Source organism: Alosa sapidissima, chromosome 22 (genome assembly GCF_018492685.1).
Source record: "Alosa sapidissima isolate fAloSap1 chromosome 22, fAloSap1.pri, whole genome shotgun sequence".
Classification (NCBI taxonomy): domain Eukaryota; kingdom Metazoa; phylum Chordata; class Actinopteri; order Clupeiformes; family Clupeidae; genus Alosa; species Alosa sapidissima.
This window is the reverse complement of record NC_055978.1, coordinates 17,341,693-17,366,028: the sequence shown is the minus strand read 5'-3', so window position 1 is coordinate 17,366,028 and position 24,336 is coordinate 17,341,693. Positions and strand designations below refer to the sequence as shown.

The window sequence follows — 24,336 nt, the reverse complement described above, 5'->3', positions numbered from 1 at the left end:
CCTAAAATGTTCAGTATACCCACTTAAAATTCATTTTTCAATAGCACAGCCACGTTTCATCAACGGCCACTTCTCATGTAAGCCTTGTAATTTAACAACACAACGATATTACACTTTACAATATTCATTTGGAGATTGCGGCAGTCAATTTCCCATGGATTCTCCGTCAGTTGTTTCCAGATATGAAACCATGCAGCGTTGACCACTGGCACTGCTTTCTATGGGGACGAATGGCTGAATGTCAGACCACCGCCATGTTTAACCGGTATGACATATTGCCAGCATCAATCAGCCTTCTCCCCGGCCCCGAGCTGCCAGGTTAAAGCAGCAGCACAGCAGCGTTCCAGGTTTTTAGTTGGGGACGACGAGGATGGCCAGGCGCAAAGGACAGCTGCAAGACCTTCGGAACTTTTTTAATAAGGTTGCCCGACCTGACGTTTCCGAAGGTAAGTTAAGAGTCAAAAACATCATTCACGCTTTTTATGAGACTTGTATTGCTACCAAGTTTACCCTTCTAGGTTGTTTCATTTGTGGACATAACAGTAACACGGTAATAACACAGGTCATGCTGTAGTCTAGCTTTCGTTTTTCTCTCAATACTAGCAAGCTAACGTACTCTGATCCACGTTACCCTACTTAGTTTTAATTTCTGGACGTTTGTTTATCTGGGATTCTTCTTTGGGAATAACTCCTAATCACCATGTCTGTCTGTAAACTACATGATGTGTACTGTGGCTGTCTGAATTAAGTATATCATGAACTTTATTTACTAGCCAGAACCATGCTATCTCCATGGTATGCATGGATGGAGAGATATATTATCTGTACTTATAATAACATTATCTACCACACTGTTACTGCGATAATGCCAGATGCAAAAACCTTTAGTGCATGTGATGAGTTTACAAAACAGGCTATATTTCTATTGACCAACATTTAAAAATCAGCTAATCTAATTTTGTTTGGGCTTGACTTGCTGTAGGCCTACTTGATAGTAACATTTTTGATTGTCAGATGAAAATGCTTAAAAATGAAACTTAAAATTGGCCTATTTTAGTCATAGCTTTTAGAGGGCTTTGCATCTGAACTCATATGAAACAGAGTTGTTCATTGTTTTCTCTAGATGGCAGTGGCAGTCAGCAACAAGGTGCAAGGGGAGCTGGAGGGGACCTTGACACTGAGATGGTGGACCAGCAGGAGCAAGCAGGAACTTCAAGAGCTGGAGAGGGTATTTGATGATTATTTACTATTGGTTTTGAAAGTGAATTTATGCTGTCCCTCACGCATGCAAGGGGCAGGTAAGTGCAAATCTGCGACCCCCACAAACATTTTTGTCCCTTAAAATCGAGTCCCGACCCCTAGTTTGGTAACCACTGAGCCCATTACTGGCCAAAATATACAGTATGCCCACCTCAAAAAAGTAGACTACACCACTGGTTAGCTCAGATGCTCACCAGTGTACTTAAATTTCCCCTTGGGGATCAATAAAGTATCTATCTATCTATCTATCTATCTATCTATCTATCTATCAGTGTAGACTTTTTGTGGTCTTAATGCAACATTTTACAAAGCAGCTGACAGGGCCACCAAGGACTGTGAGTGAGTCAACAGCAGAAAACCCTATTTAGCAAGCAGAAATGTCCTAGCCTGGTGTTTAGGGTAGAGAATAAACATAATCATATTTATATTAATAATAATCTATGGTAGACATGTACCCTGTATATCTTCCATTAGCGAACGTTGGTGTTGTGGCTAACTAACTTAGCTCCTGTCAGTATGGTCAGAACACAATGGGATGACTTGCACTGTTTTTAACGCATCTCTGTGTCCAGATAGGGACAACACAGTTTGTGTTGTTTCCTTTTTTCATTTGTTACACAACTTACATTGTTTCTTAACACATCTCTGTGTCCAGATAGGGACAACACATTCATTTTAAGGGTGTGTCTGTCAAATTAATTATTGTACAATATGCAGGGTTTGAAGTTCTCAGGAAATGGGCCTGCATTCAGGCCAGGGTCAGGTTGTTTAAATTTATATTGTATATAGTAGCTTTGAAAAATGATCATACATTAACTTTATATACAATGACTTTGACCATTTCTGGTAACTTCAGACACAGAACGTTTCCTTGTTTTAAGCCCTGGTTATGGCCTGAGGTCACTTCAATTACAAATACACTTTAGGGTCAATTTACAATCAGGTGAGTTATGTGGAAGGAGGGAAAACAATCTTTCTCTCTGTCACATCAGTTTCCCCATCTAACAGATTGGTCAGTTCTGAGCAAACTAGGTATTACAAACCTTATTTGTAATGGCCTCTAACAAATGAGGCAATACTTCTGACAGCTATTTAAGCCTAGTTGGAATGCTGGACAGTATGCAATACAGTTTGCTTATACTGTAGCAGACTCATGAAGCCATCAGCCATGAAAACCACCATTATCTCTGCCTTCTGCCTCATATCTATCAGGTAGGCCTACATCAGTTGAATTAACAGTAGCTTAATGATTGCAACATGCATATTACTACACCGTAAAGTGAGATAGTGATGATTTATTTCCCTTTGTTCATATTAAATGTGTTGTTTTTCTGCTTTGGTAACAGCTTTGTTGCATGTCATGACAAGAAGCAGGGTAAGTAAATTATATAATTTTTAAAAATCAGAATACAGGCACAACACAAAATCCATCAACATTTTATTTTATATTTATCAATCCTTTAAAATATCCATATTTTTTAACAGCCAGTTTTTATCTCAGCTGTTTTTATCATTTGAAAAAGACAGATATATCTATATGTACTGTAGGTCGATTTGACATGATGTGGATGGAAAGTTGTCTAGACCATGATATGTTGCTATAGGTTAAAATATAAGATATATAGCAGTAAATTGTGAGTTCAGTCCATAGATAACATGACAAAAGATGTCTTCCAACTTACAGAGTGGAACGTTTATGAGTTTCTCTGGATTCATAACATGGATATAGCGAACAGTACTCTGTATCTGGATTTCATGCAACACATGGAAGTCGGGGACCTACGTGCGGAACGCTATGTCAGCTTCACCATCCAAGACATCAATTACGTGGTGAAGGTGACAGAGATGCTGCGGAAACTCAGTAGTTCTGTGAAAGAACCTGCTGACCTACGTCAGTTCTTCCAGGGAAGATATAAAAGCTACAAGAAATTCTGCGACTATCTTCTGAACATGTACTTCCTAAAGGTAAGCCTACACACTTCTGCTTTTTGAATTCTTTTGATGCTTTTCATTTTCAGATCTTAAAAGGAATGGTCATGTGTAGCCTACACAGGAATCTGTCTCATGATAAATCTTAAAAGAAGTATGGTACCCAACAAAGATGAAACTGAGCATGTTCAAGCAATATGTTTTGTGTATGTCCAATGTATGTAATATTGTCATACTATTTGCATTTCACATTAGGGTGTATCTGACATCAAACCAACACCAGCCATGAGGAAGTACCTGTCTGACTACGAGACCATCATGAACACCAAAGAGCCCATCTATTTTGCTGTGTCTCTCCTACCATGCTCCCGACTATGGAGTTGGCTCGCAAACCAAGTAAATATGACACAGACCAATGCTTACTTTGGCTGGAAGAAGGACAACATGGGCGGCAATCATGAGAAGCACTACAAGGAGCTGCTCAACAAACATCTTAACACAATCAATAAAGTATTAGAAGCTTACCGTATATTCCGAATGCAAATGCAGAATGAACATGACTTTTTTGCGTCTTCGTAAAATAAAGTTTTCATTCCACAGTTGAGTTGGCTGTGGTGCTGAACGCAGGTTTCACTTAATGTGCAGGTAAAGTTCAGATTAATAAAACGATATGGAATTTATTATCAAGCGCTTATGACAATATGATCATACTGTTGCCCTTTTGGTAGGCTATTTCACTCGTCCACCATGTCATTAAAATGTACTTTTACATTTAGTGAAATTAAAGTTTCATTTGACACCATCTCTTTTTAATTTTTTTTTTGGTAATTTGAGATTTAATTTACAAAAAGTTGTAATGTTATAATGTTACTTTCGTCTGTGGATTTTTATGAAACACTCAAGAAACAAAAAGAGAGGAGTTGAAAGCACAGATTTAAGCTACAAAAAATGTGATCGGTGATTGTCGGTGTCCAAGTAAGTGTCCAAGTGCCCTTCAGCAGGTTAAAGGTCTGTTAATCGGGAAATTATATATTGACGTGTGATGAAATGACACCAGGTGTACGTGTGCCAAGTTTCACGTTCACAAACAGCAAATGACAAATTGACAAATGGTGGCTGTAGCGCTCCCTATGGAATGATTTGCATGAAATTTCAGTGTGCCTCCAAAAATGTTGTATTGATTGAATGTACCAAGTTTGGATAAGATTGGACCTTTAAGAGAAGATAATGTCAATATTGACAAGTGAGATTTGATTGGATGTTGGTGGCCATTTCGAGGAGTGAGTCATTTGGCAGATGAGGAAATGTGATGAAATCACGGCAGATATAAGTGTGCTAAATGTAATGTTTTTATAGATTGACATGTAAGGGCTGTACCACCATCTATGGACAGAATTTCACAAAAGAAAGAAACAAAGTCCAAGGCCTTTTTTTATTCCCAGTCCATCCCTGGCCTGGGTGAACCCAGACGGACCTGCTATCAAACCCGAACATGCACTGCAAGTCCGCCCGGAAAGGACTCCATTGATGCCTGCGTCCGAACTTAGACTTCCCCCATTTTTAGACTTCCAGGTCAGGAAGCGTAACCAGCAGTGAAATTAAATTTACACTGGTACATTAAACTCTTATCAAATCCTTTTAGAAAAGCAGCAAACACATCTTTGTAATATAATTGACATATGTAATGACATCCTTACACTAGATTTGGAAAAGATTTTTGAAACACTACAGTCTCTCAGACCCTCTCACATCTAAAGACAAGTCACAGAGTTTTAAGTCTTGCAGGGTCACCCTAACCGATATACAGTGCGGAGTATTCACATGGAGTAGTCTACTAATTTATTAGAGATGAAATAACAATTAATCATATTGGATTTGATTTGATTCTACTTTGTCCCTTCCTGCTGGAGAGAGCTTAATATTGTTTTTTATATTGTTCACAACTCAGACTGACTTAAAACCACTAAGATTGGCACCTTACACTAAACTGTAGTGCTGAATGCTGCAAAAACTGTGGAGATAGTTGTGGACTTCAGGAGAAAACCAGCCTCACCGGCTCCTATATACTCCATGACTCCCCAGTGAACACTGTGGAGTCCTTCCGCTTCGTGGGAACCATCATCTCACATGACCTGAAGTGGGAGCAGAACATCAGCTCCCTCATCCAAAAAGCACAACAGAGAATGTACTTCTTGCGGCAGTTGAGGAAATTCAACCTGCCAAAGTCGATGATGGTGCACTTCTACTCTACCATCATAGAATCCAAGGACAGGGGAAGATTTCAGCGCATCATTTGCTCCGCTGAGAGAGTGATTGGCTGCAGCCCGCCTTCTCTCCAAAGTATGTACACCTCCAGGACCCTGAGGCGGGCAGGAAAGATTGCTGCAGACCCCTTCCACCCTGGACACAGTCTTTTTGAGACACTCCCCTCTGGCAGGAGGCGGCGGTCCATCATTACCAGGACCTCACGGCATAAAAATAGTTTCTTCCCCTCAACAAAACATAGCCCCCCTTTCTGCATAGTGTTTTTGTCCCTGCATCTGCACTTTGTCATATTTGTATAAATGTATAGGCCTATATTATATTATATTATATTATATTATATTATATTGTATTATATATTATAGCAGGCAGCACTGAATTGGGAACACTGACTCGAGAAAGGCTGCGCTTCAAAAGATCCACAATCATACCGGTTCCTAAGAAGCCACATAACAGACCAGTGGACGATACTGTGACCCTAGCCCTGAACTCAGCATCTTGACAACCCCAACAAATATGTCCGAATGCTGTTCCTGGGCTACAGCTCAGCTTTCAATACTGTTCAGCCCACCAAGCTAGTGGCTAAACTGGCAGGTCTTGGACTGCCCTCTCCCACCTGTAGTTGGATGCTTACTTGACTTCCTAACCGAAAGATCACAGGTGGTTCAAGTGGGGAACTGGGTATCAATAGCACTGACCATCAGCACTGAGACCCCTCATGCCTGCTGCCTTAGCTAGACTGTTTACACTATACACCCATGACTGTCTATCTTCACATAAACTCAAACTGCCAGATTTACCAATTAGCAGACAACACATCCATCCATGGGGTTCATCAGGGGAAATGATGAGATGCAGTACAGACAGCAGGTGGACAGAATACTGGCCTATGGGGTGGAAAACTTGTTTTTGTCCTAAACACAGATAAGACCAAGGAACTCGTTCTTGATTTTCAGAAGAAGCTTTTTTTTGGTGGGTTCAGTGTTTGCACAGTTTGCATATTTAACATGTTTCATACAGTCTTTGCAACACTGCATTTCGGTCATTGCTTTTACCTTACCGAAACAGATATGCATGTCAGTTATGTATCCACCACCTCCAAAACTCCAAAGCTGCTGTCAGATTATGATGTTCCAAAGACACACGTTTCTACACATTGCAACAGTTTATGTGATGTGTTAAAAATTTCTTCCCTAACAATTTGACAACAGCTAGTTGTGAAGTAAGCTTTTCAACTAGACCACTATGGACCACTTGCTTGCGAGACTCTGTGGCTGCGCAGTGTGCAGTGCACCCACTTCCTTATTTGGTTTGATGGTCATGCAAATTACGGGAGTTTTCTGGGAGAAATAACAAAACGGGAGGGTGCTGTGAGATGACCTTGACATAAACTCTGGCCACCCCTGGCTATGTGACCAACGGATTCAAAATGTGCTCAAATTCACACCCATTATTCTCTGTTGAATTGCAACCCAACAGAGCACCCAACCCTGCACACCCAGAACTCACCCTGTCCATGTCAGGGACTCACTGCTGGGATGTGGAGGTTGGGGAGAACACAGTGGGTGTGGGTGTGATGACAGAGTCTCTCCAGAGGAAGGGAAACCACAGCTCCATGAGTGGTTTGTGTTTTTTGGTTTTTGGTGTGTTTTTATATAAGTATATATACTCTTTTGATTCCGTGAGGTAAATTTGGTCTCTGCATTTATCCCAATCCGTGAATTAATGAAACACACTCAGCACACAGTGAACACACACAGTGAAGTGAAACACAAACTGATCCCGGTGCAGTGAGCTGCCTGCAACAACAGCGGCGCTCGGAGCAGTGAGGGGTTAGGTGCCTTGCTCAAGGGCACTTCAGCCATGCCTACACTGGTCGGGGTTCGAACTGGCAACCCTCCGGTTACAAGTCCGAAGCGCTAACCAGTAGGCCACGGCTGCCCTGTGTTTTGGTGCTATATACAGTATGGGCACCTCATGGGCCCACTCTTCTCACAGTGAAGCAGAAACTCCAGAGGATCAACTGCCTCCTGTTTCCATACTTCCTTATTTACAGCACAGCACTCTCTCCTCTGAGGATGTTACCAGTGAAGGCCTCAGTAAGAGCAGAGTAGCACAGTTAGAGCTGATACTGACTCTGAACCAGGGATGACATACTGAGAGGGAAACCTATAGGACAGGAGAGGATCCACGTTACTTTTGCCACTTGTATCGCGGGGAGCCAATCACATCGGTGTATCTGATACTGTATAGGCGGGCCAGAGGCGAGCTAAACAAATGACAGTCGTAGTGTTATCCAATTGCGTCAAAGTCCGGAATCAGTCAGTAAACACTGGTCACTGCAATTACGTGCAGTGAGATTTTCAAATACACGCTTGGCGCCGCCCCTCAAGTTGGGCCTTTTCCTTTTTTGCTTGATTATTAAAGGGAAACTTGGCAGGATTTCCCCCTCTGCTGGAGAAATTGTGCATTATGCTATTTCAAACTGTGGGAAAAGGTAATGATAAAGCACATGGATTTGTTTACAAGCTAGCGAACGGTTAGCATAAGTTTGGCAGAACTATGTGGATGTTACAAGGTAAGAAACACGATTTAAAACTAGTTTCTTGTTTCTCACTTCTCTTTCCGGGACGGTAGTCTCAATGTTGCAAGGTTGGTTTTTCGCCTGAGGACGCTAGGCGCAGCAGGGAAAGTCACCATTTTCACCGGAACAGGTCATTTAACCATCCAAATGATTTCTAAACGGGTTTATTACGTTGAAATAGTTGCCAAGTTCTCCTTTAATGGCTTACTCACATTTACATGCACACTGGCACTTGCTCATCCTTCACATCCTTACACACACACTTGCACACATACACACAGACACGTATATCAACACCACATTTTAGGGCCTTGTCTGTTATATACTAATAGTGTTAAACAAAGTACTTTGTGTTCCAATTCTAGCTTTTCATTGAGTAAAAAAATAGAAGACAGTGGTAAAAAGTATACTGTAGAGAAAACTGGAAATTGTATTTCAACATCTAAGCTATATCATGTATGATCTGAAAATAGTGTCACTAAATGTGAACTGACTACACAGTGTCATTAAGAGGAAGAAGATTTTGTTAGAAATGCAAAAGGAGAATGCAGACATAATCTACTTGCAGGAAACTCATTTGGAAGAAGAGGAACATGAGAAACTAAAGAAAATAACAAATAGTAAAGTATAACACAAAGCAAAGGGGGGTAGCAATAATAATTAAAGGTCACATAGCCTTTGAAATGGAAGACTGCTTTATGGACAAAGAGGGACGTTATGTTTTAGTAGTGGGGAAAATAGAAGGGATAGAGTTCTCTTTTCTAAATGTATACTATCCCCCAGACATGGGTCTTGAATTCATGATCACATTAATAGATTTACTAGTTACAAAGACTAAGGGAATTGTAATTTTGGCAGGGGACTTAAACTTAGTTATGAATTCTAAATTAGACTCAACAAGCAACAGGCAACATAAAGCAGAAAAGAATGCTAGTTTATTGAGGAAAGCATGTTCAGAGTTGGGGCTTGTAGATGTTTGGAGAGAGCTCCATCTGAACAAAAAAGAATACACCTGCTACTCGGGAAGACACTCAGTTTACAATAGATTAGATTATTTTTTTATGTATAAAAACAATGTAACTTTAGTTAAATCATGTCAAATTAGCTCCATAAACATGTCAGATCATGCTGCCATTTCCCTGATATTGAAACTACACGCTAATAAAGTCTTTGTGGAAATTAAACAACTCACTTTTACAAGAACCAATATTCATAGAAAAAATTAAAAAGGAACTAAAACAATATGTGGAATTAAATGACACAAAGGATATAGACCCGATTATGGGAAGGAGCAAAGGCAGTAATAAGAGGTATTATCATTTCTTACTCCTCATCAAGAAAAAAGGCAAGAGTTGCACTGGAGAAACGGCTAACTGAAGAAATTAAAATATTAGAGAATAGACACAGTATAACAGATAGTAAGAAGGACAGGTTGGAATTGAAAGAGAAGCGAGTAAAATTAGACAAATTACGTATGTTTGAGATGGAGAAGTTAATGCAGTTTACACAACAAGAAAGATATGATGGTGGGCCAAAGTCTCTGAAAATCTTAGCTTATAAACTGAAGAAACAACAGAAGAGGGCCCATATAACACAACTAAATACAGATCAAACTGGAATGGTAACTGATAAGGATGGGATCGCGGAAGAATTTGCTAAGTATTATGAAAAACTTTATAAATCAGAGACAAATGGAGATAAAGAATTTATGCAGACTTATTTAAAGAATCTTGAAATACCAAAAGTAACACAAATAAATAATCTTGAATTAATAAAGACAATTACAATTGAAGAGATAAATGAGCAAATACAAAGTTTAAAACAAGGAAAGTCTCCAGGAGATGATGGTTTTACAAACGAATTTTATAAAGCCTTTCAAGACCAAGTCAGCCCTCTACTGGTAAGAGCTTACAATTATGCATTAGCTACTGGAAAATGGGCACAAACGTGGACATCATCCATCATCACCTTGATACCTAAGGAAGGGAAAGACCTCACAAAATGTGCATCCTATAGGCCGATATCATTATTAAATACAGACCATAAAATAATTACATCAATTTTAGCTAATAGGTTAAAACATACTATTGCAGACATAATAAATACTGATCAGTGCGGTTTTATTCCAGGACGCCTCCTGACAGATAATGTAAGACGAACACTGAACATAATTGATTATGCGAATCAAAAAGAGAATGAAGAACTCCTTCTGATGACTTTAGATGCTGAAAAAGCTTTTGATTTAGTTAGTTGGCCTTTTATGTTTGCTGCAATGAGGAGCTTTGGATTAGATGATGAGTTCTGTCGATGGATAAAAGCAATGTACACCAGCCCTGTTTCTTTAGTAAAAACAAATGGTACACTATCAAGACGGTTCCCAATTCAAAGAGGTACAAGACAAGGAGACCCTCTCTCTCCACTCCTCTTTACTATCTACTTTGAAGTTCTTGCAATAGCCATAAGACAAAATAAAAACATTACAGGGATAGCAATAGGGAAGGAAATACATAAATTAGCACTTTACGCAGATGACATAATACTTTACTTGACCTTGCCAGAAAATTCAATACAACATTTGATGGGAGTGATTGAAGAATATAGTAAAACCTCAGGATATAGAATAAATAAAAGTAAATGTGAAGCTTTAACTATTGGAATGCAAATGAATCAATGGTTAAAAGATAGCTATAACATTAAATGGGAAACAAAAAACATAAAATATTTAGGTATTTATATAAGTAAGGATTTGAATGATTTATATAAAAACAACTATGCTTCTTTGGAATTAAAGATAAGACAAGACCTAAATAGGTGGAAATTAATTCCTGATGGAATATACAGTAGAGTTGAGACAATTAAGATGATGGTACTCCCACAATTACTTATTTTATTTCAAGCACTACCAATCACACTCCCACCAACATTCTTCACTACATGGACTAAGATTATTGCAAATTTCATTTGGAATGATAAAAAACATAAAATCAACTTTAAGCTATTAACACAGCCAAAAGAGAAAGGAGGTTTAGGGACTCCACATATACAAAACTATTTTTTTGCGACACAAATGTTAACAATAATGAAATGGATGAGCAGTAGTACTGAAACAAGATGGATTCATATCGAGAAAGAGCTGACAAATGGAGTAATTGGAACTCTGCCTTTTCTAGGAAAAGAGACACAAAAACAATACATACAGTCATTCTGCATTGGAAATACCATAAGGAATTGGAAACAAATGAGCAAACGTTTAAAATTTCAGACTGAAAGTATACAACTTAGACAAATGACACAAGATCCAGACTTCATAGCACATAAAACAGATAACATTTTAGAATCATGGGCCAATAAAGGACTAATATTATTTGCACAGCTTTTTGAAAAAAATACAGTTGACACATTTGAAGCTCTATCGGCAAGATTTAGCTTACAGCAAAAACATTTCTTTAAATATTTACAAGTTAGAAGTTATATTAAACAAAATGCAGAAAAGGAAATCAGAAATGAGGTATTAACTTTTTTATTAGAAACCAGAAACAAAAGTAGTGATGGACTCGCAAGTGCTTATAAGATATTGCAAAAAATGACAAACGTAGAATATAAAGCAAAAGAAAAATGGGGAAAAGAGCTATCTGTAAACATATCAGATGAGGCCTGGAGCGACTCTTTAAAAGAAAACTTTAAAACAACTCAGTCAAAACACTGGAAAGAGTTTGCATGGAAAATAAGCCAGAGGTACTTCACTACACCTGACCAATGTGGAAAACACATTTTAAACAGCATGTTGGAGAGGATGTGGTGAAGGTAAGGCAAATCACACTCACATTTTTTTCTCATGTCCGGTAATAAGGTCCTTTTGGGAAGAGGTAGGAAGAGCTATTTCACACATCTTTGATTTAAAAGAACCCCTCACATTAGAAAACTTTTTAGGCATTGGCATAAAATCTAAGATTAAAACAAAGTACTGCAAACTTTTTAATATCCTGAGACTAACGGCACTTAAGCAACTCACAAGGCTATGGAAACAACCAAAACAACCTGTAATACTTACATGGTACAATACAATAGAAAAAGTTTTGGAAATGGAGAAAATGATATTAAAAACTAGAAACCGTTCAGAAATATCGAATAAAACTTATCCAGAACTTATACTTAACAAAATAAATAACTACTTTGAAAATATATGTGTATAACAGACCTGCCTCTACAATGACACTCATACAGGCGCACACTCATGCACACATTCATACACTTATATACATACATACATGAACACAGGTAAGCCAATTCACTTATGTCTATTATTTAATTACTTATGTCTTGTATTTATGTCTTTGTCTTTGTCATTTGCTGGGGATGTTTGTTTTTGTTGTTGTGATGTTCCTCCTTTTTCTTTTTTTTTTTTTTCTGTCAATGTAATGTCTGTCAATGATTGTCCGTCAATGTTATGTTTTTTGTGTTTTGTTTCTGTTGGTGATTGTTTATTTTTTGAAGGACAAAATATAAAAATGTTAAATAGTAGTGCAGTAGAAGACCTGACATAATGATTTGATTGTAAATGAAAGCACTACATTTAAATAAAGTAATAAAAAAAGTTGGGCCATTACATTATTCGTGGCCAGACCCTTAACCTTTCTAGATTAGGGTCTGGAATCTCCAGGCTAAGCTAGCATACTGAGGTAACACTTTATTTTAGGGTCCTTGTTTCAGTATATCTACATAATGAAGTACAGTGTAACAACCTACTGTATGTTCTCTTTGGGGAAAGAAAAAAAATGGTTATGGGGTGAGGTTTAAGACTCTGGACACCCTAACATTGATGCCATCAGCAATTGTCACTTTCTTGTCATTTTAATGCCATCTGGCTTTTATGACCTGACTTGTTGACATAAAATGGACACTTTGGACAGTGTTTTCAAAATTGTCTTACATAAAATCAAGGATAAAGTTGAGAAAGAGCACCTACACAAAACAACCAAATTATAGCACAAATTGAGCATACTGACATCCAAATAAATATACATGAATAGATAGATAGATAGATAGATAGATGGATAGATGGATAGATGAATAGATAGATAGATAGATAGATACTTTTATTCATCCCCGCAGAGGAAATTCAGATGTCCAGCAGCCGTGTGTTGTCTACCAACAAGCATTGACACTGCAATACACTCATAAAAACCCTGATGACAACAGTTAATAAAATAAAAAGAGTCCCAAAACAAGCTACTATCATTAGTAGTAAATAATTAATGCACTTCAAACAGGACCGTTATGTAGTCTTAAGGCGGCCGGAACAAATAACCTTCTGAACCTCTCAGTCCTGCAGTTCATGGAGAGGTAATGCAGCTCATGTCTACCTATGAGACACACAGGGTGTTGGCCTTGACACTTGTGTCACCAGAGAGAGCTGACTCATTGACTTCATCATTCTGACAATTTTATTTCTTCTTTTACTCTCGGTCTTACTCAATGATTATTTTGCTTTGATCAGTCATACAGCTCTGGAAAAAATTGAGACCATTGCACATTGATTTTGCTGATGTCATCCTACGGTTGCTGAGTGACATTTGAATGAGTTGACGGTCATATTCAAGTTTGCAGTGGTCTCTTAATGGCCCTAGGCCATCATTAGTGTGTGTGTTGTCATTGGTATCCATTCATTTTCAGCTCATTCACTCTAAAAGCAGACAGTGCTCTATGATTGGGGTTTAACACTGTTGTGTCAATGTCCTCCAGGGCTGCAGTATCTGAGAGAGAGACCCCAGGATGCAGCGTCCGTGCTGGGCCTGTCCAAACCTGTCCTGCCCAAGAGATCTGGCGACAGGACGTGGCCCGGACGTCCAGCTCTGCTACCAGATAGAGACCACCTTCATGGACATCATCCAGTCAAGTGTGCAGAAGGACCAGTGATGGAGCCGGACCAGACGGTGGTGGTGATGGTGGTGGTGGTGGCAGTGGTGAAAGCCGTGGCCACAATAACCAGAGCAGTCACCGTGACAACCAGAACTGTTACTATGAAAACAAATGGTTGCTGTGACGGAAGGAGCAGTTAGCCTGGAAAAACCCAGACTCATTCATGAAATTAATTGGGATTAGTATAACAAATGAGGCTTACCAGTGTTTTGAGACACTGGTGTGTTGGTGATCTTGAAAGCAAACGTAGATGTGGGAAGTCATTAAACACACATTGAGCAATGAGCCTAACCATAGTGTGCAACATTATTTTTTATGAAACACATCAAACATCAACTTGAAGCTGTAACGGTCTGTCATCCAATGTGTTAGTTCATGTACAGGTAATTTACATATAAAGGCGCAGGACATGAAAAAATAAGTAATCTCTATTTAACAATGTAGCCTAATTTATAAGGTAATGTCGGAAATATGTCACCTTATGACACTGTAATAGGTAAAAACATAAAGCTGTATAAGCATATTAAGCACCAAATTTGATACTGTAATGTTAATTTCTAACATTCTGTGTAACCTACTTGTATTTAGAACTAGGCCTACAGCTGATATCGAGCAATATACTGTTTCACCTTGTAGTGGTGCTCAACCTTAATATAGCCCTCAGAAGTACTTAGCTGGAAGCTTAAGTCAGAAGCAAGAGTTGTGCCCTGATTTTTTTAAAACTTATGTTGCAGTAAAATACTTTACATTTTATAAAAGAGATACATGTGCACACACACATTGATGATTATTTCTCAGATCTGCTTTGAACTGACAGGTGGTTTAGCCATATTCCTGGTTTTGATCATTGTTGCCCTAGCCAACAATTTGGACTCCAAAAGATGTGAAAACTGAGCCCAGGTTAAATATAAGAGTTTCCTTTTAAAGTCCATGGCCAGATATGCTATAGTCCCATAGTATGATGATATAGTATGATATAAGTATACTAACTAGGTATAGTAACAGTACACTTCCATAAAATTCTTTTTTGTAACAGAAGTTATGTGGCAGGAAGGAACCATCTTTCTCTCTCTGACACATTTTGATTCCAGGAAAGTCTGGACTTCCCAATTTAACAGCTTGGTCAACTGCAATCTAGGTATTTCCAAACCTTATATGGTCATTAACAAATGGTCATTAACAAAATGAGGCAATATTTCTGACAGCTATTTAAGCCTGGTTGAAATGCTGGACAATATGCAATCCAGTTTTCTTATAGCAGACTCATGAAGCCATCAGCCATGAAAACCACCATTATCTCTGCCTTCTGCCTCATATCTATCAGGTAGGCCTATACCATTTGAATTAGTAGTAGTTTAATAATGATTACAACATGCATATTATTACACCTTTAAGTGAGATCGTGGTGATTTATTTCCCTTTGGTCATATTTGTTGTCTTTCTGCTTTCTGCTTTGAAAACAGGTTTGTTGCATGTTTTGACAAGAACGAAGGTAAGTGAATAATATGATTTAAAAAATCTGAATATATGCAAATTACATCAACATTTTGTGTTTAAATAACAGTGATATGCCATCACGTTTGATTTAGTTTTATCTCAGCTGGTCTAGTCTGATACTTCACCTTTTTAAATAAAAAGACAGATGGATTTGAAATGATAAAGTTGGCTAGACCATGATATGTTGCTATAGGATAATAAAAATGAAGAGATGCTTCTGAATTGTTAATAGAATAGTGAATAGTTCTGAATTGTAGTGAATAGTACAGTCCACAGATAACATGAGAAAGGTGACTTCTGACTTATAGATGTTTATGAGTCTCTCTGGACCCGGAACATGGATATAGCGAACAGGACTCTGAATCTGGATTTCATGCAACACATGGAAGTTGGGGACCTGCCTGTGGACCGCTATCTCAACTTTACCATCCAAGACATCAATTACCTGGTGAAGGTGACAAAGATGCTGCGGAAAGTCAGTAGTTCTGTGAAAAAACCTGCTGACCTACGTCAGTTCTTCCAGGGCAGATATAAAGGCTACAAGAGCTTCCGCAACGATCTTCTGACCATGTTTTTCCTTAAGGTACACACGCCTAATGTTTTTCAAACATTAAATGAATTGGTCATGTGTTTTTCTCTACACTTAAGATATCGTGCAATAAATGTAGACTCAAACAGAGAGAATGTAAAATTTATGGTTAACCATTTCACAAAACACTTCACAATAGCCTAGGCCTACTATGTCTCGTGATGAATTTTAAAAGAAGGATGGTAGGCAACAAAAATGAAACTGAGCATGTTCAAGCAATATGCTTGTATGTCCAATGTATGTTATGTTGATATATTTGCATTTCACATTAATAGGGTGTATCTGACATCAAACCAACACCAGCCATGAGGAAGTACCTGTCTGACTACGAGACCATCATGAACACCAAAGAGCCCATCTATTTTGCTGTGTCTCTCCTACCATGCTCCCGACTATGGGGTTGGCTCGCAAACCAAGTAAACATGACACAGACCAATGCTTACTTTGCCTGGAAGAAGGACAACATGGGCGGCCATCCTGAGAACCACTACAAGAAGCTGCTCAACAAACATCTTGACACAACCGATAAAGTATCAGAAGCGAACCGCATATTCCAAATGCAAATGCAGAATGAACACGACTTTTTTGCGTCTTCGTAAAATTACTTTTTTCCTTCCACAGTATAGTTGGCTTGACTGACTTAATGTGCAGGCAAAGTTCAGATTAATAAAACAATATTTAATTTAATATCAAGAGGTTATGATGATGTGATCACTGCTGTTACCCTTTTGATATTTCACACATCCACCATGTCATTAAAAGTTTAATTTCCCACCATCTCTTTGTAATGTCTTTTTTGAGGGTTACAAAATCTCAAGTTTTCAGAGGAGACATTTCGTAATTTGATAGTAATGAGAGATTTAATTTATAAAAAGTGGATTTTATGAAACACCCTCAAAGAAAAAAAAGAGATAAGATGAAAGTACATTATTGCAATGTAGTTACATTTGTACGTTTCTAAGATAAATATTTAAATAAAAAGCCAAATGAACCTCCACTACCAACTTCATATAAAAGTCCCTTGACTTGAAAGAAAGTTTAAAGAAATGTCGAAGGTCTTTAACACAATTAAGGAGTCTTTGTGTCTGGATGCGGGTGAGAATGGGGAAGGAAAAAGTCCAACAGTCCAAAAAACTGACACCAGAGTGTGCAATAAATGTGAAATACCAACAGGGGGCCTCAGTTAGCACAGAATGACACTTTTGATTATTTGAGTCACCAGAAAGTGGAGTTATCACGCTGGTACTTTTATTTCCTCTTTCACTTTTAGTCAGTATGAACTTATTACTTTCACTCTCGCTCCTCATCAGACTCAGCCATCAGCCATGAAAACCATTCTCTCTGCTTTCTGCTTCGTATCTATCAGGTAGGCTACATCAGTTGAATTAATAGATGTAGCCTAATAATGATGGCATGCATATTATTACACCTTTAAGTGAGGTAGTGGCGATTTATTTCCCTTTGTCAGTGGTGGAGGAAGTACTGAACCTCAGTACTTAAGTAAAAGTACAAATACACAGAGAAATATTTACTTTAGTAAAAGTAAAAGTACCACAATGACAACCCTACTTAAGTAAAAGTAAAAAGTACCTGCTTTTAAATGTACTTTAAGTATTAAAAGTAAAAGTATTTGCATAATGATTTATTCTCTTAATATCTATATTCTAAAAGGAAAAATCAGTATGGGCTGTGGCATTTTAATTAAGCTAGTTTTAGGTTATACTCGACTAGATAGTTTTAAGTTAATGCAATTGTCCTTACCATCTGTGGCCCAGTTTACATTCTGACCTACAATTCTAGAGACTGTAATTCTGGTTATCTACTAGGGTGATCTGCTGAGTAATATCATTCAGCAAAACACGATAGCCTGAAGTTTAACGGGGTAGACAAGGTAAACGTCGGGTGGATCGTAATGCCAATTATGCTGATTGAACAGAAAAGTTGCTGAGAAAGGTGTCTTTATGATTAAGTTCAGTTTCACTTGCGCAGACGCATAGACATTGAATGAGCGCTCACGTTACTACCCCCCAATTGTAGGCTATGCATCTTTATTTAATCACACACAATTAAGGAATATTTCCTAATCTGGAAAATGTTACGTTTTTTCCGGCCACCGGTTCATTAATAGTCTACCATTCATTTGTGCCGCAAATGATCAGACGTGTGACAGAAGCATGGGCATAGCCTGTAACTTCGCTGATCCGCGGATAGCAATCTCATCGGAGAGGAGGCCCTAACGCTGCAGATAACAGACAGAGAAAGGCACAGAACACAGTTGCATGTACAGTGTAGCCATGGGTCTGGTGAATATAGCCTACCGAATGCAGATGGCTACAAGCTCACGCTTTGCCTGGTCTAGACTAGAAGCTTATGTTTCTAAGAATGCACGTAGCGCTCCAGAATCTTTGGTAGCAACCCCCCCCCCCCCCCCCCCCCCGTAAAACAAACGTGTTTGTCAGAGAAAAATAAAACTGATCATAAAATGTATTGTAAAAAGGAACGATGGTGTTGTAGAAATGTAGCGGAGTAAAAGTACAGATAATTGCTGTAAAATGTAACGAAGTAAAAGTCAAAAGTATGCACTATAAATGTTACTTAAGTAAAGTACAAATACGTGGAAAATTTACTTAAGTACAGTAACGAAGTATTTGTACTTCGTTACATTCCACCACTGCCCTTTGTTCGTATTAAATTAGTTGTTTTTCTGCTTTTGTTACAGTTTTGTTGCATGTCATGACAAGAAGCAAGGTAAGTGAATAATATGATTTCAAAAATCAGTATAAGCACTATGCTGCCCTCGTAGCCTACTGCGTTACGAGCAGGCAGAACTGGACAGCTAACAGAAATGCACTGAATTTTAGAAACCCCTTTCCTTTATTACATTCATTTTTCAACTTCTTTCCCAGATCACATGGAGACAAAGCACTGATCTCTATATTAATGCTCTTTGTCTGCCTCTCATAGAGGACTGCATAGTGGCTAGTAATTATTAGAGTAGGGGAGACCGGGTATGGTTGTAACACATTTTTCTTCAGCACCTAAAACTACCATTTCTTTTAAAGCTACAGTTCTGGAACTTTTTGGCAAAGTAACCACATTTGTCTACTACAAGTGGCAACCATTTAAATCTCTTCAACTATATTACAGAATTTGTGAGATTATGACAAATACAGTGTGTACCTTTGTTACAACCTACCCCACTACTGGGGTAGATTGTAACACCTATTGGGGTAGATTGTAACAGGTACAAAAAAATGCAGAAAAACAATGGAATTCCATTTGATATACTGATTTATTGCATAAACAGGGTACACAAGGTGTGAAAATAGATTGACCAACATATTGTATACCATACAATCCGTTCTTCACATAGAGAATGAAGATCATATTAACGTTTTAAACTAAATATAAAAACCACAGCGTTTATACTTTTGTGTGTGTATGTATTTGTGTCTCTCATGGAAAGAGAGAGAGGGCTGAACAGTCACACACACAAAGATGAAATTAAACAGACATTAAATGGGTCTACTAGCCCCATTCCACAGGTTGTAACATATTCAAAAATTGTGTTACAACCTACCCCACCACTGTCATCCATTGTTTAGCTAGCTGTATTAGCATGGTGCTTTGACATTAGCAAGAGAGAGCTACACCATTCTTTACTAGACAAACTATAGTTTGACCTGATGTAACTCATACAACTGTATCTACAATGGTAAAAGCCCTAGAAAAAATAATAATAATAAAAAAAAAGTTACTTTCTTACCTCAGATGTTGAATTTTTCTCCTTACTCCGGGATAAATGGCACTAACAACTTGAAAATGTCCATGTGTGATCGTTAAGGAAGTCTGAGCAGTCAGAAACTGTCACATGGCTCATATCTTATCCCTGATTGGTGGAACTGGTGATGTTACAACTCTCCCCATGTTACAACCATACCCGGTCTCCCCTACTCGCATAGACAGTGATAGGTTAAAGCTGGTGCTGAAAACTCGTTACAAAGATGGCAATTATGCTAAATCCTCTTGCTACATGTATGATGACCAGTCAGTTGTATGTGTTTATAATGTAGCCTACTTGATCAATTTATTTTCTCTAAATTTTATGTATGAGTAGTATGTTGTTAATGTTGCAATAATTATTTGGAGCAATTCAACTATGAACCATAAACTGTGTGTTTAGATGTGATATGTACAGCAAACAAGTGACTCTCTTACTCTTACATTGACTTCCATTGTATTAAAAGAGCACCACATGTGGTGCAAAGTGGTACTGCAGATCCAGCACAAATTTAGTGGATTTATAGACAATTTTTTTCAAAACTCTTATCTCAATAAAGAAACTTAGCAACAAGCCCAAATTTTGGACAGATGAAAACGGGCTTTTTGAAAATCAAGCCCAATTAAAAAAAAATGCTCTGACAATATGATAATGATAACAACCAAAGTTAATGTATGGACATGACCTTCTAATCATATATGAGGAAAAAATCGGATGAATTTGTGTCAGATATTTTTTTAATGAGAAGCCCGCAAAGGTGTTTATGTCTTTTCACATAATGAATTTATAGCCATTTTCAGAGCTTTGCAGAGGGGAAATTACACAAGATACGTCTGATCTGATTGGATTTTTTAATTCAATAAGAAAATGTACTTTTATCCACATAGTTTCACTAATGTGTGTGAAATACCAAAAGAGCCAATAATGTTGGAAGTTGAACAAAAAGGATTGCTCACCACAATGCTTAAAATGACTTGAAGCTTCAAAGGGTTGTAGTTTTGGAACCATTAGTGATACAGATATACAGATATATATTTAAGATTTATGCATAGGTTTGGTCTACAAACACCTGTGATGTTTTTAGAGAGGGTGACCTGTCAGCCACTGGGTGATTTGACACGAAATGACCCTGCTGTTTTAAAACTGTTTGTATATTCAACGTCCATGTCAAATCCATTTCCACTTTTTTTTACCAATGCAAACTCCATCTAATTCTAAGGTTTTCATTGCTACCTGCTCCTCACAGCACGCATGTACGCACGCACACACACACACACACACACACACACACACACACACACACACACACAGACAAATGAGCCGTCAAATTAGGTTTTTTTATAGTTTGTTTTGGGTGTACAGTGTATCTAATTTAATTGGATGCATCCCCTCTAATAACATGCATTCTTATGGAAGGCAGAACAGGCACTATGCAAATTCCATCAACATTTTGTGTTTATTACAACATGAGTCATACAAAATCATATTTGATTTAGTTTTATCCCAGTTGGTTCTCTAGTTTGAAACTTCACCTTTTCAAATAACAAGATAGACATACCTATACGTATATGGATTTGAAATAATGGTGGATGGAATGTTGGCTGGACCATGATATGTTGCTATAGAATAAAAATGACCAGTAAATTAGTTGCTATTTCAGTCCACAGATAGCATGAGAAAGATGACTTTTGACTTACAGAGTGGAATGTTTATGAGACTCTCTGGACCTGGAGCCTGGATCTGGTGAACAGGACTCTGAACCTGGATTTCATACAGCACATGCAAGTTGGAGACCTGCCTGTGGACCGCTATGTCAACTTCACCATCCAAGACATCAATTACCTGGTGAAGGTGACAGAGATGCTGCGGAAACTCAGCAGTTCAGTGAAAGAACCTGCTGACCTACATCAGTTCTTCCAGGGCAGATATAAAAGCTACAAGAACTTCCGCGACTATCTTCTGAACATGTATTTCCTTAAGGTAAGCCTACACACTTCTGCTTTTTGAATTCTTCTGATGCTTCAAACCTTAAATGAATGGTGTACCTTAAGAACCTTAACTCATTGAATGCCAAGCTGTTGTCGGAAGCTTTATTTCGATCGTGATATATTTCATTTCCATTCATCACAGAGTTCCCAAAATCACATATAAGGTTTGTTAGAGAGTCTAGTTTCGTAATTAAAAAAAAAGCTAAAAACGTAATATTACGTTTTTGGCACTCAACGCATTTTGGCACTCAATGAGGTAAGATCATTGTGTAATAAATGTAGACTCAAACAGAGAGAACGTAATATTTATGGTTAATCATTTCACGAAACACCTCTCCACAATAGCCTACTATGTCTCATAAATCTTAAAAGATGGATGGTATGGCCCCAGCTGTGGCGCAACTGGCTGGGGCACCTGCACCGTACGTCGGCGACCCGGGTTCGATTCCCACCCCGTGGTCCTTTCCGGATCCCACCCCGCTCTCTCTCCCATTCGTCCACTGTCACTATCATTAAAGGCATAAAAAGGCCAAAAAAATATACTTTTTAAAAAAAAAAGATGGATGGTACCCAACAAAGTTGAAACTGAGTATGTTCACGCAATTGGGGCAGCAGTGGCCTACTGGTTAGCACTTCGGACTTGTAACCGGAGGGTTGCTGGTTCGAAACCCCGACCAGTAGGAACGGCTGAAGTGCCCTTGAGCAAGGCACCTAACCCCTCATTGCTCCCTGAGTGTCGCTGTTGTAGCAGACAGCTCACTGCGCCGGGATTAGTGTGTGCTTCACCTCACTCTGTGTTCACTGTGTGCTGAGTGTGTTTCACTAATTCACGGATTGGGATAAATGCAGAGACCAAATTTCCCTCACAGGATCAAAAGAGTATATATACTTATAAAATATGCTTTGTGTATGTCCAATGTATGTAATATTGTCATACTATTTGCATTTCACATTAGGGTGTATCTGACATCAAACCGACACCAGCCATGAGGAAGTACCTGTCTGACTACGAGACCATCATGAACACCAAAGAGCCCATCTATTTTGCTGTGTCTCTCCTACCATGCTCCCGACTATGGGGTTGGCTCGCAAACCAAGTAAACATGACACAGACCAATGCTTACTTTGGCTGGAAGAAGGACAACACGGGCGGCAATCATGAGAAGCACTACAAGGAGCTGTTCACCAAACATATTAATGTAACCGATAAAGTATTAGAAGCTTACCGTATATTCCGAATGCAAATGCAGAATGAACATGACTTTTTTGATTCTTCGTAAAATAAAGTTTTCCTTCCACAGTTGAGTTGGCTGTGGTGCTGAACACATGTCTCACTTAATGTGCAGGTAAAGTTCAGATTAATAAAACAATATGGAATTTATTATCAAGAGGTTATGATGATGTGATCATACTGTTGTCCTTTCGGTATTCTATTTCACACGTCCACCATGTCATTAAAAGTTACTTTTACATTTAGTGAAATTAAAGTTTCATTTCACACCATCTCTTTGTAATGATTTTGTTTTTGCTTTTTTTTTTGGGGGGGGGGGGATAAAAAAATTGGGTTTTCAGATGAGGAAACTTTTCATTGAAACTTTTGTCTGTGTATTATTATGAAACACACTCAAGGAATAAAAAAGAGATGATGAAAGCACATTTTTACAATGTACTGTAAGCTACATTTGATGTTTCTATGTATTGCCGGGTGCATTAGTTGACTTATTGCAGTCAATCCAGAGAAATACAAAAAGCCAAATTATCCTCCAACTATAGCCTATTTCATATAAAAATCCCTTAACTTGCTCCATGTGACTTTAACACAATTAAAGACTTGCAGTCTTTGGCAGAGATGTAAAAGTCCGGCTTCAGAAAGTAAAAGTCCTGCCTTGAATTGGATCTACTTGTGCACTTAACACAGATGATTTCACTAATTAGACGATCTACCTGGCTTAAGAGTTGTGCTAATTAGAATCAGCTGATTTAAGTGAATGGTTGGAAGGAACAAAAATGTGGCACGACTTTTACTTTTTGAAGCCGGACATTTACACCTCTGGTCTTTGGAGGGGGTGCTAATTTCAAGGATTGGTGCTCATGTGCATGTGTCTGGATGTGCTAAGTATGACATCAGAAAGATGTCAGAAAGTAGGATGAGAATGGGGAGGAAAATAGAATCCACCCAGTTGAGTACCTGACAACCTGGAGAGCATAGTATAAGTATATATACTCTTTTGATCCCGTGAGGGAAATTTTGTCTCTGCATTTATCCCAATCCGTGAATAGTAAAACATACTCAGCAGCACACAGTGGACACACAGTGAGGTGGAGCACACACTAATCCCGACACAGTGAGCTGCCTGCAACAACAGCGGCGCTCGGGGAGCAGTGAGGGGTTAGGTGCCTTGCTCAAGGGCACTTAAGCCGTTCCTACTGGTCGGGGTCGAACCGGAACCCTCCGGTTACACCTGTGGAACAGCAGGGGGCCTCGGTCAGCACAGAATGACTCATGCCTTGTGATTTGAGCCACCAT

At 38.5% G+C, this 24,336-nt stretch overlaps 3 protein-coding genes across 3 annotated transcripts; all 3 read left to right on the top strand.

Annotated features, from left to right (window-relative positions):
• Positions 1-2,395: 2,395 nt before the first annotated feature.
• On the top strand, positions 2,396-3,991 carry LOC121697539. Its single transcript, XM_042079092.1, has 4 exons — positions 2,396-2,472; positions 2,607-2,635; positions 2,945-3,225; positions 3,445-3,991. The coding sequence occupies exons 1-4, from the start codon at positions 2,414-2,416 to the stop codon at positions 3,766-3,768; spliced, it is 693 nt and encodes a 230-aa protein (XP_041935026.1). The 5' UTR covers positions 2,396-2,413; the 3' UTR covers positions 3,769-3,991.
• Positions 3,992-15,206: 11,215 nt separating this feature from the next.
• Positions 15,207-16,768, top strand: LOC121697540. The gene is made up of 4 exons (XM_042079093.1): positions 15,207-15,278; positions 15,418-15,446; positions 15,760-16,034; positions 16,316-16,768. Exons 1-4 carry the CDS (start codon positions 15,220-15,222, stop codon positions 16,637-16,639), a joined length of 687 nt encoding a protein of 228 aa, XP_041935027.1. The 5' UTR covers positions 15,207-15,219; the 3' UTR covers positions 16,640-16,768.
• Positions 16,769-17,323: 555 nt separating this feature from the next.
• Positions 17,324-23,312, top strand: LOC121697542. Its single transcript, XM_042079094.1, has 4 exons — positions 17,324-17,406; positions 18,760-18,788; positions 21,521-21,801; positions 22,766-23,312. Exons 1-4 carry the CDS (start codon positions 17,366-17,368, stop codon positions 23,087-23,089), a joined length of 675 nt encoding a protein of 224 aa, XP_041935028.1. The 5' UTR covers positions 17,324-17,365; the 3' UTR covers positions 23,090-23,312.
• The last annotated feature ends 1,024 nt before the right edge of the window (positions 23,313-24,336 follow it).

Excerpts from the sequence above, each read along its gene's own strand:
- LOC121697539 (XM_042079092.1), top strand. The coding sequence starts at position 2,414 with ATGAAGCCATCAGCCATGAAAACCACCATTATCTCTGCCTTCTGCCTC. Across the intron at positions 2,473-2,606 it reads TTCTGCCTCATATCTATCAG|CTTTGTTGCATGTCATGACA; the intron begins GTAGGCCTACAT and ends CTTTGGTAACAG. Across the intron at positions 3,226-3,444 it reads TGAACATGTACTTCCTAAAG|GGTGTATCTGACATCAAACC; the intron begins GTAAGCCTACAC and ends ATTTCACATTAG.
- LOC121697540 (XM_042079093.1), top strand. The coding sequence starts at position 15,220 with ATGAAGCCATCAGCCATGAAAACCACCATTATCTCTGCCTTCTGCCTC. Across the intron at positions 15,447-15,759 it reads ATGTTTTGACAAGAACGAAG|ATGTTTATGAGTCTCTCTGG; the intron begins GTAAGTGAATAA and ends TCTGACTTATAG. Across the intron at positions 16,035-16,315 it reads TGACCATGTTTTTCCTTAAG|GGTGTATCTGACATCAAACC; the intron begins GTACACACGCCT and ends TCACATTAATAG.
- LOC121697542 (XM_042079094.1), top strand. The coding sequence starts at position 17,366 with ATGAAAACCATTCTCTCTGCTTTCTGCTTCGTATCTATCAG. Across the intron at positions 17,407-18,759 it reads TTCTGCTTCGTATCTATCAG|TTTTGTTGCATGTCATGACA; the intron begins GTAGGCTACATC and ends CTTTTGTTACAG. Across the intron at positions 18,789-21,520 it reads ATGTCATGACAAGAAGCAAG|AGTGGAATGTTTATGAGACT; the intron begins GTAAGTGAATAA and ends TTTGACTTACAG.